Genomic DNA, 15,957 nt, shown 5'->3' on the forward strand with positions numbered 1-15,957 from the left:
TGGAAGAGGGCTTACCTGAGGGTACAGCAGCAGTGCTGAAAGGTACAGAACCAAACACATCTGCACTCGCTGGAAGGGTCTGAGATGAAGATGGGATAAAGGCATCACCTGGAGTTGCAGGAGTCTGCCAGACAGAGAGAGGCAGAGGACACATGAGACCTGGCTTAGCAGTCACCAAGGCTGGGAGGTAGCAGATGCAGGAATTAAGGGGCAGGGGAAGGGATCCACAGTTCAAGCCACTTATGTGGTTTGCAGCCCATGTGCTGGTTACATACACTTTATCTACAAAATGGGAAATGATACCTCCAGAGCTACTGTGAGGATTAAGTGAGATTATGTGTTTAAATTATTTTACATCACTTAAATTTTTAGCGCCACGCATAGGCATATAGTAGGTGCTTGGCAAATAACGGCCAGTATCCTAATGATTTAGTTTGAGCCCCTACTCTCTGGGGGGTGTTTTCAGGTATCAAATTTTCCATAATATTTGGCATTCACTCTTTAGAGATGGCCAGTTCAAATTGAAATACACCCACTCAAGACCTACTGTGTGCCCAGCTCAGGGGCTGCAACTTAATACACGGCCAATGAGCAGTTGTTGACTAAATCAACAAATAGAATTTAGCAAGTGGAGCACCGACCCTTGTATCCTGGTGCACCCCCCCAACTCCAGATTTTCTCTCAATCTTCATTTGCAAAAAGAAGTAAATATTTTCAAGAAGACAACAAGAAACAATGCTTGCACCACTGAAAATTCTACAGGGCCTAGTCCATGCTGGAATTCAAAAAAGGTCTGCTGCATGGACTGGTGGGCAAGATGGGGGATACAGAAATGAAAACATCAGTACTCATAATTTTGTATATGTCCACACCCATTTATAGCAGGCTTTTGCCTACAGAGTATAAATCTGTTTGATGCTGTAATATCCTTTTTTTTTTCCCCCTTGGAATAGGCTGGGGCAAGCAATTAATCTGAAATCATGGCAATTAGACAAGGCCATTTTTAGACTAGCAGCTTGTGGGACGAATGGCATTGTTCTGAGGATTATTAAATACCCATTTGGACTGCGCCTGGGTTCAGGGCCAGAAACACAGCCATGAGCTGCTGTGTTAAGCACTTTTAAAAACAGTCAGCGCCGTTCTTTTGTTCCCCCTTTGTGACCTTGGGTGAGTCACATGTCCTTTCTGGGACTCAGTTTGCTCATCTGTAAAATGAAGGGGATAAGGTTAGAAGATCTCTTCAGCCCTTTCTAGCTGCATAGCCCTGCAGTTCTGCAACTCCAAGTTCCCAGAAAGAAGCTTTTAGCCCAGGATAAAGGGGAGAATGAGAATTGCTAGAGCCATCCAGCTTCTTTGGGGACAGAGGCTGCGGTCCCCGCCCTCAAGGCTGCCTTGGACATCAGGTGTTGGCAGCAGGGCAGCTGTGCCTAGATTCCCAGGCGGCAGCAGTGGGCAGCAGTGTCTTGTGCCATCTGTCCTCAGTGGTGAGGTTACAGCCTTTTCTCTGTGAGGCGCATCTTGCCAATGAACCATAGCACCATCCCTCGGTTTGCACAACTGTGCAGTGCCCAGAGGAGCTGTCCCCTCCCGGCAGCTTCAGCTGGTGCAGCTGCGGCTGACTGCTCTCTGCCCTCCTCAGGGAATGGGCAGGGGAGGGGCTGGAGGGGCCATCTCGGCTCTTTTCTTTGCAGTGGCTGCAGAGTTGCTTTTGAATGCATCCAGCACTGGGATTCTATTTTGCTTTGGTTTTAATTCTGTTTTCTTCTTTTCATTTTCAAATTAGGGCTCCCTGCAATCGCTGTCCTTTTGTAAGCATTGACTGAGGTACCCTGGCTGAAGCTGTGGCTGGGAGTCTAGAGCTTCCTGAGAAGCTCAGTGAGGCCCAAGTGCCCAGGTCATGGTCTGCAAAGCTGAAGGGCAGGCTGGAAGGGAGGGAAAAAACAAAAAGAAGGGAGAGAGGAAAGAAAGAGGGAAAGGAGAGAAGGATGGGCAGAGCAGGGTGTGGGGAGAAGGTCCTTCCTTTACTGGGCTGGCCACCTACACTGTACTGGGCTTGGGGCAGGTGCTGACAAATGCCTCATCATATGTGTTGTCCCGAGTTTCCTGCCTACATTCCCAACCACACCATGTGCTCCTTGTAGTCAGAAACCACATCTCCTTCGGGCCTCTCTTCTCAGACCCCAGCAGAACAGCAAGTGCCCAGGCAAGTCCTGTCATTGCTGAATGCATGGTCTTGTTTATTTCGCAAAACAGAGGCATATATCATAGTTCCCCTTTTTAAATAGCCAAGGAAATTAAGGGTCAGAATGACTAGTTAGTTTGTCCAAGTCACACAGCTTGAAAGAGTCAATGCTGAAATCCACCAGAGGCCTCTTTCACTCAAAGCCCATATTCCGGCCACTGAGAGGATGTGGAAAGAAAGGAAAGGGGTGCAGGGTTCAGAGAGCAATGCATACTTACGGGGGGAGAGGTTATATCAGGGGGTGTGGACATGTCCCCAAAAAGTTCTAATTGGGTCACAGCCTGTAAAGACAAAAAGGTAATCATGTAACTACAAAGAAAGGTGGTGGTGCTGGGTCCTGCTTTACACACAGTATGATATGGGGATACACATTTCTGTTTTTCATCATTTCTAGATAAACCATAATCCTGGTGGGTCATTACCATACCTCAGGATCCCAAAGGCAACATTGAATGCAGCCAGAATCAATTCTTGCTTCCTTGCATCTGCCTATTTATCCAGCCTTGGTCAAGACTGCCCATTAATCACTTCCCATAAGCAGTAATAACATCACTTCACACTTATTTACCATCATATGCCAGCACTGTCTCTCTTTCTAGGAGATAAAGGCAGGGACGCAATCCCATCACTGGTTTTTATCTCATGAATGTATCCACACATACAAGATGCCTTCCACGTGTAAGTACAGACATGACTTCATGGTCACGTCAGTAAGGGCTCCCAATAGCATTCACCCTGAGAGGTAGGAATCGTCGTCCCCATTTTTACAAATAGATAAACTAAGCCTCAGGGATGTGATATCAAGGTCATCCAGGCCAGGATTTAAATTTGCTGAATACAGAGAATGCAGTCAAACAGTACTCTCTGAAAGAGTCCATCTTTAGGATAAAAAATGTGGTTGGAGGAAAAGAAAACATTTCATTTAATACCAGGAAAGGCATCAAAAACAACCCGGTGTATACATCATTGATCACTCCTAGGAACTCCATCACTGCAGACACTGCATCATCTATCTCCTCATCCATCACACGGGAGTATCTGAGCAAGGCCAGCCACAACAGCTAAAGAAACTCTTTAAGATACACTTAGAACTAATCTGCACACACTGCCAAATTCACAGACTGTAGGGAGTCTATGGCCTGACTTAATTATGACAAGTATGTAATCACATGCTTTGTACAAACCTGTCCACTAAGGAAAAAGCACTTTTCCCTCATCTTCAGATCTTAAGTGATAGCTTCAAATTGGGGGAACCTAAACATACCACTTAGTAGAAGGGATGTGAAGAGTCCAACTGCCCTGCCACACAGGACTCCTGTACTCAAACTGCTCTAACCAGGTCATGGCTGGATCTCTAGGGTTCATCCAAGGAAGGGAATGTTCTTTCCTACTGGCAAGTGAGTGAGCTTTGGGCTCTGGAAAATGTCCTACACTCCATGCCTGGGGGTGTGGAGTACTGATAAGATAAACCACATGAGAAAGGGGCCCCAGGTCAGGCAGGGCCCCAGATGGGTAAGAACAAGGAATAATTGTTCTGAGGGATGGTTAATCACAAACAACCCAAGGGCACAACCTCATTTTCAGGTAGCCCCTCCAGCATAACCCTATAAAACTTCCCTCCAGCCCCTGCCTCTTTGCAGACAGCCCCTTCTCTGCTGTGCTGCCCATTGCAATCTTGCAATGTATTTTCATACTTTCTCTAATAAATCTACCTTTCTTTACCTACAAATGTCTTCATAAATTCCTTTACTGCCTGGACCACTGGCCCCAGATAGTAGCTACCTCCAACAGGAGGCATATTTGGATTCTACCACTTTCAATATCTGCAACTCCTCAGAGCTACAGTTCCTTCATCTGGGCAATGGAGATGATAATATCGCCTTTGCAGATGTATTGACAACATTAATAGGAGGACTTTCTTTGATGTTTGGTTAAGCCTGGTTGAAAGAGCACAAAAGTCTCTTTTTGCTGAAAGGAGAGAAACTTGGCCTTGTTAACTTACTTGCAGCTCTTCCTTCCCTTTCAGCTTTCAGATTGAATAACAGCACCTGGCACACAATAGGGCCCTATAAGGACTGATTTTGTTTCCAACTGCACAATAATTTTTGATAAATCTTCAACAACTGCTAGATGTTGAACACTGTGCTATGTGCTGGGAACATAAAAATGAGAAACGCCAACTCTCAGCCTGCAGGGAGTTTACAGACTGGAGGGGAGGACATCCAATCTGTAGATGCAGATAATCTCATGTAATGCAGCAGAAATAGCAACAGGGGTCTCTATGGTGTGCTGTGGGATTACCTAGAAGGAAACTGATCTGGTTTGGCTGTGGCCCCACCCAAATCTCAACTTGAATTGTATCTCCCAGAATTCCCACGTGTTGTGGGAGGGACCCAAGGGGAGGTAATTGAATCATGGGGGCTGGTCTTTCCCATTCTGTTCTCACGATAGTGAGTAAGTCTCACGAGATCTGATGGGTTTATCAGGGGTTTCCAATTTTGCTTCTTCCTCATTTTCCCTTGCTGCTGCCATGTAAGATGTGCCTTTTGCCTTCCGCCATGATTCAGAGGCCTCCCCAGCCATGTGGAGCTGTGAGTCCAATTAAACCTGTTTTTCTTCCCAGTCTCAGGTATGTCTTTATCAGCAGCATGAAAATGGACTAATATAGTAAAATTGTTACCAGTAGAGTGAGGTGTTGCTGAAAAGATACCCAGAAATGTGGAAGTGACTTTGGAACTGGGTAACAGGCAGAGGCTGGAACAATATGAAGGGCTCAGAAGAAGACAGGAAAATGTGAGAAAGTTTGGAACTTCCTAGAGACTTGTCGAATGCCTTTGCCCAAAATGCTGATAGCGATATGGACAAGAAAATTCAGGCCGAGGTGGTCTCAGATAGAGATGAGGAACTTGTTGGGAACCGGAGCAAGGTGACTCTTGTTATGTTTTAGCAAAGAGACTGGTGGCATGTTGCCCCTGTCCTAGAGACTTGTGGAACTTTGAACTTGAGAGAGATAATTTAGGGTATCTGGCGGAAGAAATTTCCAAGCAGCAAAGCATTCAATAGGTAACTTGAGTGCTGTTAAAGGCATTCAGTTTTCTAAGGGAAGCAGAGCATAAAAGTTTGAAAAATTTGCAGCCTATGTGATAGAAGAAAAACCCATTTTCTGGGGAGAAATTCAAGCCAGCTGCAGAAATTTGCATAAGTAGCAAGGAACCGAATGTTAATTCCGACAATCATGGGGAAAATGTCTCCAGCCCACGTCAGAGACCTTCATGGCAGCCCCTCCCAACACAGGCCTGGAGGCCCAGGAGGAAAAAGTGGTTTTGTGGGCTGGGCCCAGGGTCCCTATGCTATGTACAGTCTAGGGACTTGGTGCCCTGTGTCCCAGCCACTCTAGCTATGGCTGAAAGGGACCAATGTACAGCTCAGGCTGTGGCATCTGATGGTAGAAGCCCCAAGTCTTGGCAGCTTCCACATGGTGTTGAGTCTACAGGTGCACAGAAGTCAAGAATTGAAGTTTGGAAACTTCCACCTAGATCTCAGATGATGTATGGAAATGCCTGGATGCCCAGACAGAAGATTGCTGCAAGGGCAGGGCCCTCAGGAAAACCCCTGCTAGGGCAGTGTGGCAGGGAAATGTGCCGTCAGAGCCTCCATACGGAGTCCTACTGGGACTCTGCTTAGTGGAGCTGTGAGAAGAGGGCCACTGTCCTCCAGACCCAAGAATGGTAAATCCACTGATAGCTTATACCATGAGCCCAGAAAAGCCTCAGACACTCAACACCTGCCCATGAAAAAGCAGCTGGGAGGGAGGCTGTACCTTGCAAAGCCACAGGGGCGGGGCTGCTGAAGACCATAGGAACCCACCTCTTGCATCAGTGTGACCTGGATGTGAGGCCTGGAGTCAAACAAGATCATTTTGGAGCTTTAAAATTTGACTGCCTTGCTGGATTTCAGACTTGCATGGGCCCTGTAAACCCTTTGTTTTGACCAATTTCTCCCATTTGGAATGGCTGTAATTACTCAATACCTGTACCATTGTATCTAGGAAGTAACTAGCTTGCTTTTGATTTTACAGGTTCATAGGCAGAAGGGACTTGTCTTGTCTCAGATGAGACTTTGGACTGTGGACTTTTGGGTTAATGCTGAAATGAGTTAAGACTTTGGGGGACTGTTGGGAAGGCATGATTGGTTTTGAAATGTGAGGACATGAGATTTGGAGGGGCCAGGGGTGGAATGGTATGGTTTGACTGTGTCCTTACCCAAATCTCAACTTGAATTGTATCTTCCAGAATTCCCACATGCTGTGGGAGGGACCCGGGGGAGTTAATTGAATCATGGGGGCTGGTCTTTCCCATGCTATTCTTATGATAGTGAATAAGTCTCATAAGATCTGATAGGTTTATCAGTGGTTTCTGTTTTGCATCTTCCTCATTTTCTCTTGCTGCCACCATGTAAGAAGTGCCCTTTGCCTTCCGCCTCTCCCCAGACATGTGGAACTGGGAGTCCAATTAAACCTCTTTTTCTTCCCGGTCTTGGGCATGCCTTTATCAGCAGCATGGAAACAGAATAATATAGAGACCCAACCAGCTTTTGGCAAAGTTTGAGACGGTTTTCTAAAGGAAATAGCCTGGATCTGAATCCTGAAGGAGAGGAGCCATGTGACCAAAAAGAGGAGACCATCCAGACAGAGGAAACTGCTTAAAAATGGCCAGAGGCCAGGAACAGAGTACGTAGGTGGTAATGGAAGCAGTTCAGTGTTACCAACATGAAAGTGGGAGACAGGAGGCCAGTGTGGTGGTCAGGGGCAAGGTTGTGGTGGGAATTTCATACATTTCACAGCCTTTTCCATCAATTCTTGCTTATCTTGTTTCTCTTTCATACAGTAACAGCCCAGCAGCAGAGGGGAATGAGGTGGACAGCACACAGGTCCTTTCTCAAATCTTGCTGGACTTGAAATGCTCTTCTTTGGTAATCCTTCTCTAGCATGTTAGCAATATTTTATATTATTTGGTTAAACTCTGCTAGTCTTTTAGACCCTCTTCCGATTTCATAAAAGGAATAACTTTATTTAATCAATTCAAATGAAGCTTCTGGGCTTCTTTGAGACTGCAATTCTATGCTTTTAAAATGGCCCACAACTATTTTCAGTGTTCGGAAAATATTTAAATGAAGTTATTAATTAAGTCACACAATTTACATTTCAAATGTGTTGAACTCACGGCATACTTTTACTAAAATCATAAATAGAATTTATTGGCTAATTTTCTCCTTAAGCACAACTTTTAAAATAACCTTCATTCTTGAGATATAGACTTTCCTTTTGCCAGATGATTTTCACTCAAGGATTAAACGAGAAAAACATGCAGAGGCATAAAACATAGATTGTTATTTCATTCCATTGGTTTGCTGTTTAAATAGAACCTTGAGTTAATTAAATTTTATAGAAAAAGGGGATTCTTGGGCCATAAAATTAAAAATAATCCTAATAACCATATGTGATCGAGAATCTGAAATAGTATCTATTTTCACAGGCCTCCTCCCCATGTTAACCCCAGTCCTTTTATTTGTAAGCTAATAAACCATGTTCCATCTGATAATACTGCTCTAATGAATCATTTTAAAAGCCTCAAGAGAATAAAACTAACAATTCACATTTATAAAACATTTTATAGTTTGCAATATGCTTTCAAATACATTATCATCATGTTTGACACTCACTGAGCCCCGAAAAGTCACCAGCATAGGTGCCATTGTCACTATGTTTCACAGATGAGCTAGCTGAGGCTGAGGTTAAGTGACTCATCTCTGATCAGTCAGCTAAAAGCAGCTGGGATGGACTTGACCCACACACCCACCAGCATCTTGTTCATTGATCCATCACTTTACCAAACCTTAGTTAGCCTTGCTAAATAGTGGAAGTCCAGCTCTACAACATTCTCTAACCAGAAATCTGGGTTGCTATAAGGTCTGCCAGGATGCACATCCATTTGAGGTCATTTGGAATGTCAGCTTGAGATGTCTACTCGCCAGAGAGTAAGGCCCTTCCATTACTAGCATTTCAAATGTCTCCTGGTAAAGAGAGATGTAGCTGGAGATGGCAGTTTTTCCCCTTTTTTAGGCCCCTGGGCATTTTCCAGGGGTAAGAAGAGTGATATTGTAAGGTGTACAGGACAGTGAAGGAAAAGTAGCTTCGATGTTTGGGGAGGTAGTTCCCCAGTATCTCCATCAGGCCTGTTCTCTCCCCAGTCATTCTTTGATATGAACAAGTGATGGTTTTTCAGTAATATCTAGTTTAAGATTAGTACGCTGCTCCTTCCAACTAGATCACTGCAACAAGATCCCTAGGCCTTTCCGAGAGAGAAATCCTAAAGGCACAATTGATGGAGGCTGAGATGTTATGGCTGACCCCGAAAACACCTTCTCACAGACCCATTCCCTGTGTTTTGGCATCAGGAGTTCTGTGACCCTTCAGTGGGCAGACATGGGAGTTCCTACCATGCATCAGCTACCAAGAGCAAGGGCTACAGAGATAGGTAAGGCACATTCCTGTTCCTATTGTCATAAGCTGGCTGTATTATGGAAAGACAGACCCAGAGACACAATCAAGGAGGAGAGAAGCACAGAGAGTTATGAAAGAAGAGGCCATCTTAGGGTCTTACATGTGCTCTTCCTCCTACCTAGAACACTCATTCCTTCTCCCACACATTCTTCAGGACGTGAATTAGAAGGCTTCCTGTTTTGTTTCCTATGAAGTGGTGTCCTAACTCAATTTCTACCCTATCCCATTGCCCATGATACTCCCAGATCAGTGGTTCTCAACCTTGGATGCACACTAAGATCACCTGGGGAAAAATTACTGATGCCTGGTTCCCACACCAAAAGATTCAGAATTGGTTTGAGGTAAAACCTAGTCACTGGAGCTTGGAAAGCTCTCCTAATGATTCTAATGTGCTGCCAAGGTTGAAGATTTTTGTCCTGGAGGTTTCCCAATACTGTATTCAGGAGTGGCAATATTCATTGGCCTGTGTATCAATCAATTTGAACAGATGTTGACTACAACCAATATATTTATACCAGGTTATACTGACTAAATAGCAACCTCACCTGTTTTTTAGTACCAGTGGTGTACTTGGCACATCCTGTTTATGTATCTGAATTCCTACTATATTATGTTATACTACATATACTACACTACGCTAGGCGAGGCTCTACTGTCATAGCTTATCCCATGAAATGTTGCACTATGTTACACTGTGAGCTTCTTTAGGAAAGCCACTTTTCTGCATCTCTAGCATCTATTAGGATGCCTGGGACATGTTAGAGGTTTGAAAAGTATTGCTGGATGAAAAGAAGGGGTGCTATCTCCTCTCCAACACACACTCTAGTTTACACACATACACACACACACCTGTACATACACTCTCACTATTTGACCTCATGGCAGGGCCCACCAATAGTCATCCTGGGGACATTTGAATAGGTACCTACTAGAGCAGAGCAAGGCAGCAAGTCTGCCATTCATGCCAGCTGGATGAAGAGAATATGGAATGCATGAGTATGAGCAGAACAACCTCATTTAACAAAAACCTCAAGGCCTTACCTTTGTTGCCTCAAAAATCTCATCAAAGTCCGTGGGCAGGTTTCTGTTCTGTAACCACAAGGCACGACTGATGAGCATGAAATGAATGTGGAGATCATGACATGAAACAGTTAATTTGAGAGGGCTCTAATTCTTACCGGGGTGGCTGCAGCAAACCGTTCTTCAAAATCCTCAAACGAATAGCCGTTCTGAAAGTGGAAGGGATGATGAATGAGGATGAAGTGAATGACACACAAATGACATGGATTTATGAGTTTAATGATGACAGTATCTATGATTCACACTTCCATGGTCTCAGCAGGTGGGGAGCTGTTTCCAATGTCTGTGAAAATCCTGGAATATGTTTCTAGCATAAGCAGATGATAAAACATGGGTCTGATTAGGAAACACAGCAATGGCAAATTTGTAAGCTTAAATTCCATCTTCCTGCAATTACAGACATTGCCCTGCAGTTACAGACATCAGCAGTGGCTATGGATAACAGCATGCTGTTTACATTCGAGATTTTTCTTTTAAAAGAACAAAATGTCACCTTGTGCTTTAGACAAACTTTACTCTTTGGAGCAGTCTGTGAACAGCTGGTTTTCATGTGTTTTTATACATGTTGTCTTCTCTGCATGAAATGCACTTCCCTTCGGCCGGGCGCGGTGGCTCATGCCTATAATCCCAGCACTTTGGGAGGCCAAGGCAGGTGGATCATGAGGGCAGGAGATCGAGACCAGCCTGGCCAGCATAGTGAAACCCCGTCTCTACTAAAACTACAAAAAATTAGCTGGGTGTGGTGGCGGGTGCCTGTAATCCCAGCTACTTGGGAAGATGAGGCAGGAGAATCACTTGAATCCAGGAGGTGGAGACTGCAGTAAGCCAAGATCGTGCCACTGCACTCCAGCCTGGGAGACAGAGCGGACTCCGTCTCAAAAAAAAAAAAAAGAAATGCTCTCATCTCTGAAAACTCAGTGCTCCCCAAATTCTCCAAAACCAGCTCAAAAGCCACCTCCTCCATGAAGAGTTTCTCTATCCTTTGAATTGAAATCCTCCTGAGTGTCCTCAGTACATTATCTGTGCCTATCATACTGTAAGCTTCCTCAAGCAGCTGGTAGAGGGTCTCCCCCTGCAGCTGGTAGAGGGTCTGGCACATAGCAGTCCTCAAAAATACAGAAATGAATGCATGTTCTAGAAGTAGCTGGCAGTGAGCAACATTTAATTGCTTTGTTAACTTTGTATTATATTGTTTATATTACACATTATAGGTATGTATAATATATCATATACATGTATATCTTAATGGCCATATTCTGGTCTATACGAATAAGTTAATTATTCTTTGGATGATTTCCAAATAGTAAAACATTAATATAAATCTGCTAATATGGACATTAAAATGGAGTTATTACACATGAATAGTTTTGAGGAGAGCTTTTGGCAATGGAAGAGTGAGAAAACTATCACCCATAGCCTCATAATACTGTGCTTTGTCAGAATTTGCTTTCACCCTGTCTATAGGACATGTGACTGTTGCTTCCTTCAGCCCCAGTTACAGTCTGCAGAGCACAGCAGAGTGGAAGAATCAACGTGCCCGGGCCCACTAAGGCAGGGCCTTCAGGTCAACCACCAACCACCTGTTTCCACCAGCCCATGGTTCAACATGACTTAACTATGGCTACAATGAGAGGAAAAGCCACCACATCAAATAACCACAGACATTATTATTATTATTATTATTATTATTATTAGGCCACAGGTGGGGAGAGGTGGTGAGACAATATTAGTCTAAGTGATCCTGTAATCTATCGTGTGGCCTAAAAGGTTAAGGTTATGTCGCTACATCCTTTATAAATGCACACACTCCTAGCAATTTATGGCAGAGCCCCTACCAACTAGCTCTGGGTCATAACTTTTAATAAAAACATTTTTTAGTGTCCAAAATCTCATTACATCTGTCCAATATAAAAAAGCAAATGGCTTCAGAGCATGATGGATGAATTAAATAAATTTGAAAAACAGCCTGTGGTAGAGGCTCATAAAAACCCCCACCATGTCCCATATAATGAAAATGTGGGAGGATAACCAGTGTCAGCATGAGCATGTTGTCACCTTCCTGGGAAAGGAGAGGTAGCCTTTGGTGAGGTGTGGAGCTGAGGTGTGATGAGGCGATTTCTTTGAATTCAGTTGAAGCTTGGTCTGAGCTGATGAACAAATGCATTTTTTGGAATCACACAGATATGTACTGGGTCCTGGCCACGTCAGGCCATGGATGCGCTGGCCATGTAACCCTTGACAAGTTGATTAGCCTCAGTTTTCTCATCTTTAAAGTGGAGTGGGTAATGACAACATCATGGCAAGTTTATTGAGCAGTTTAATTGAGATATGTGTGCAAAGTCTTGTTTGGTGTTTAGCACACAGTAGATGCCCAAGGACTAGTAGCTATTATTATCTTCTCCTATTATTGGCTCATTTCAGTAATGCACATGAACAATTTATTTATTTTTATTTTTATTATTTTTTTAGACAGGGTCTTACTCTGTCGCAGGCTGGAGTACAGTGGTGCAATATTGGCTCACTGCAACCTTTGCCTCCCAGGCTTAAGTGATTCTCCTGCCTCGGCCTCCCGAGTAGCTGGAATTATAGGTGCAGGTACCACCACGCCTGGCTGATTTTTGCATTTTTAGTAGAGATGAGGTTTTGCCAGTTTGGCCAGGCTGGTCTCGAACTCCTGACCTCAGCCTTCCTCAGCCACCAAGCCTGGCCCCAAAGCACATATTGTTTAATGTTAGGAGACTATTATTATATAATATTTGGAAATAGAGGGAAAAGAAACGAAGAAAATCTTTCCGATGGCCTCTCTTTAGAAACCACCTCCAACCAAGAGCCCAGCACTTCCTAGACCTCCCGTCCTTACTCCTGAACCCTTCAATCCATTCTTGACTCCATCTTCTCTCTTTTGCCCTGCTCTTGGCTACAGTCTTGCCTGATCATCTTCATCCCATCCATATCTTTTTTTACCTTGTGGCTACCTTACTGTTCTAACTCTGGCTCAGTCATTTCTCAGAGCTGCTTTCTTACAGTTACCTATTTGGGGTAACCTTTGGAGACACCCAGTGCACTTCTCCAGCCAGTGGGGAGATCCTTCCAGCTAATAAATACAGTTTTTCCCAGGTGATTCTTATGGACAGAAACTAATCTACTCCCTAGTCTCTCCAAATTGCTAAATCTTGTTTTACCCACAATTACCACTTGAGTTTTAATTCATGTATATTAAAGTCTTTTTTGTTTTGTTTCTTACAGATTTTTCTTTCATACTATCGTAGCATGTACACAGTTTTGTATTCTTTTAAAAACTCAACGTGACATCAAATTTACTTGCAACTTAAGCTTCCAGTGAGGAAATATAAAAGAAGGCATTTTCTCATGTTGTTTCAATATGATTCGGGCTCGAATCTTCATTAAAACATTGAAATAAAGTTCCCACAGGGAGTTATCTTCCTATAATCTCTTTTTGAAACAGTGGGGACACTATGATTCCATTACTGAGTAAGGCAACGAGGAAGACCAGATTCATGTTACTCTTACAGGAAAAATGACAGTGAATAAGGGACTTGGGATAAAAAAAATCTCACAAAGGAAGAAAATCTTTTTTATGGCTTCCAAATCAGAAACTTCTCACTCCTGTCTGCACAATGTAATCCTTTGGGGCAGCTGCTGATGCCAGAGCTACTGATGCCAGAGCCACATCATCAGAGATTTGGATTGTACTGGTCTAGGGTGGGGCCCTGGCATCGGCGGGTTTTAAAAGCTCCCCAGGTGATGCTAATGTGCAGCCGGATTTGCAAATCACTACGCTGGGGAATACACTCTCAGTACGAATAATTAGCAGGTTCCTAGGAAAACTGAAGCCGCCTTGATTGATTATGCAATTGATTAATTAATTTCTTCAATGAACATTCACTGAGTGCTTTCCACATGCCATGTCCTGGCTGGGCACTGGCGATACCTGGATGAATAACACATGGTCCTTGTTTTCATAGGTCAGAGCAGAGCTATGCTGTATCATCTTTGTAGCTTGGGGTGGACAGTTGTGGGACAAGGACCACACAAGGCTTCTAGATCTAAACTCAGAGCTCAGACCAAGACTGAAAAAAAAAAAATCAATTTTCCATTTAGAAGGCTCAAGAGAAATGGATTAACTTAAATGATTTGTAACTGCACTAAGGTGGGTACTATTAAGGACAACTACTGATTCCAGGCATCCGAATGCATGTTACCTTTCCCTAATGAATGATTTAACAAGGAAGACACATGCTAATGAAGACTAATTCCTTCTGGGGTATCTAAGAGTTTATGCTCTTTATCACCTTTACCCAAGAGTAAACAGCCACTTTCCCATTTCCTGGCAGAGAGAGATGGGAAAGCTCTGTTTGGCAATTGAAGAACAAGGGCAAGTGGCTTGAGATGGGGAATAGAAACTCTAATGTTAATAAATGATCTCTAGACCAGCGCTGTCCAGTAGAACTTTTTGGGATGATGGAAAGTTCTCTATCTGTGTTGTCCAATACAGCAGTCAGTGGATACATGCGCACTTCAAATATGGCTAGCATGCCTGATGAACTAAATTTTAAATTTTATTACATTTTAATTATTTTTGATTTAATAGCCTCATGTGGCTAGTGGCTATAGTATTGGACAGCATGACTCTAGATAAAATATATTAAAAAATAAACTTCCAGTTAACTGGGTGCTTCCCAAATACTAGACATAGTCCTTGCTTATATATTTTCTATTCTTTTAAAGAATATCCTATATTTGCATTGACTGGAAGATTTCTATGGGAGAATTGATTTCTTTGCTGTGTCTAGACAGTACCATGAAATCAAATTCAGTTTGCAAAAACAGCAGACTTCTTCTAGCTATAAGAGGTTTTTTTTTTCTTTCATTGCTGGCGCTAAGTGAAAGCCAGATATTTGTGAGGTTTTTCAGAAGAAAGTGAAGATTCATGTTTCAAAGGGAAATCCATGAAGTTTCATTAGAACAGAAACAAAATGGAATCCCATTTAATGCCTAAATGTGCCAGGCCTACTGAGATTTTGGGGATCGGTGGTCTTGCTGGACTCAATGCCTTGATCTAATAGAGAAATTGGTGCTGCTTTGAGGTTTTGTCTTTATAATGATTGAGAACTTGCCTCTAATTACTCCAATTTGGGCCTCACTTTAGCAGCTAATAGTTCTCCTTCTTCAGCTTCCAATTCAGGAGAGGATCCCAAAGGTTGTCCAGAAGGTTGGAGGATAAAGGGAAGTGCTTCAATCTTAGAATAAAAGTTACATCTTCCCTTGAAGTGCTCACACGTGTAATATATCCTCAAATCCTTGAACAACAAAATATTTACATCCAGCTTCTTAAAAATTAAGCTAGTTCTTGAAATGTTCTTTCTTAATATGCAAGGGGAAGGTCAGCATGGGGAATGTTGGTGCAAGGATTTTGCTGGCACCTTATTGAGACATTGCAAGAAAGGCAGAACCCAGTGGACAAAGTTCAGGATGCTAAGCTGACCTGAATGGGCTAATGCAAATGACAGGGCGTAGCTGTGGCTAAAGCCTCTGCCTCTGGATTCCTGGCCTTCTCAACTTTCATCTAATGTCAAGAAAACTAATTTGCTTGCAAGTGAAAACACTGAGTACTTTTAAAGTGAGAAATGTGATGGTTTCAGGAGAGGCAAAGTGTGGGAATGAAAAGAGAGATGTGGGCAACAGTAGTTTTCAGTTCAAACTGCTGCTCCATCACTTGCATTTGCTTGAATAAAGTTTATCATTTGAGCCTCAGTTTCCCCCTCTGCAAAAAACGAGGATAATAATGCTTACAATGTGGGCTTGCAGAGAGGAAGCAGTGAGAAGACTGATGTATATGAAAATAGCACAGCAACTGGCAGAGTAAAACCTCAACAGGTGTCATTTCCCTTTTGAAAATTACAGAAAGGGAAGGAAGGGAGGGCAGGAGGAAGAACAGTCATGGAATTATTTGCTTGGTTGGTGAGGGTAGGCAGGTGCCAGGTCATGGCAAAAATTTGGGCAATATTGGTCTAGGGAAGGGATGAAGTCACCTGGAGAAGAGGCTGAAGAT

The 15,957-nt window shown here is 43.3% G+C and overlaps 1 protein-coding gene across 12 annotated transcripts in view; it reads right to left on the reverse strand.

Annotated features, from left to right (window-relative positions):
* DAB1 (DAB adaptor protein 1) overlaps positions 1-15,957 on the reverse strand; it is a 1,241,370-nt gene that overhangs the window by 29,086 nt on the left and 1,196,327 nt on the right. For 8 of the 12 annotated variants that reach the window (XM_017956575.3, XM_021923232.2, XM_021923245.2 and 5 more), the window contains 4 exons: positions 9,983-10,033; positions 9,846-9,893; positions 2,461-2,523; positions 16-124 (listed from right to left, as the gene is read on the reverse strand). In XM_017956575.3, coding sequence (XP_017812064.1) covers positions 16-124; positions 2,461-2,523; positions 9,846-9,893; positions 9,983-10,033 — 271 coding nt within the window. The remainder of the gene's footprint in view (positions 1-15; positions 125-2,460; positions 2,524-9,845; positions 9,894-9,982; positions 10,034-15,957) is intronic. The other 4 variants (XM_017956763.3, XM_017956747.3, XM_031652262.1 and 1 more) reach the window with 1 other exon arrangement.

Source organism: Papio anubis, chromosome 1 (assembly GCF_008728515.1).
Source record: "Papio anubis isolate 15944 chromosome 1, Panubis1.0, whole genome shotgun sequence".
NCBI classification, from domain to species: Eukaryota; Metazoa; Chordata; class Mammalia; order Primates; family Cercopithecidae; genus Papio; species Papio anubis.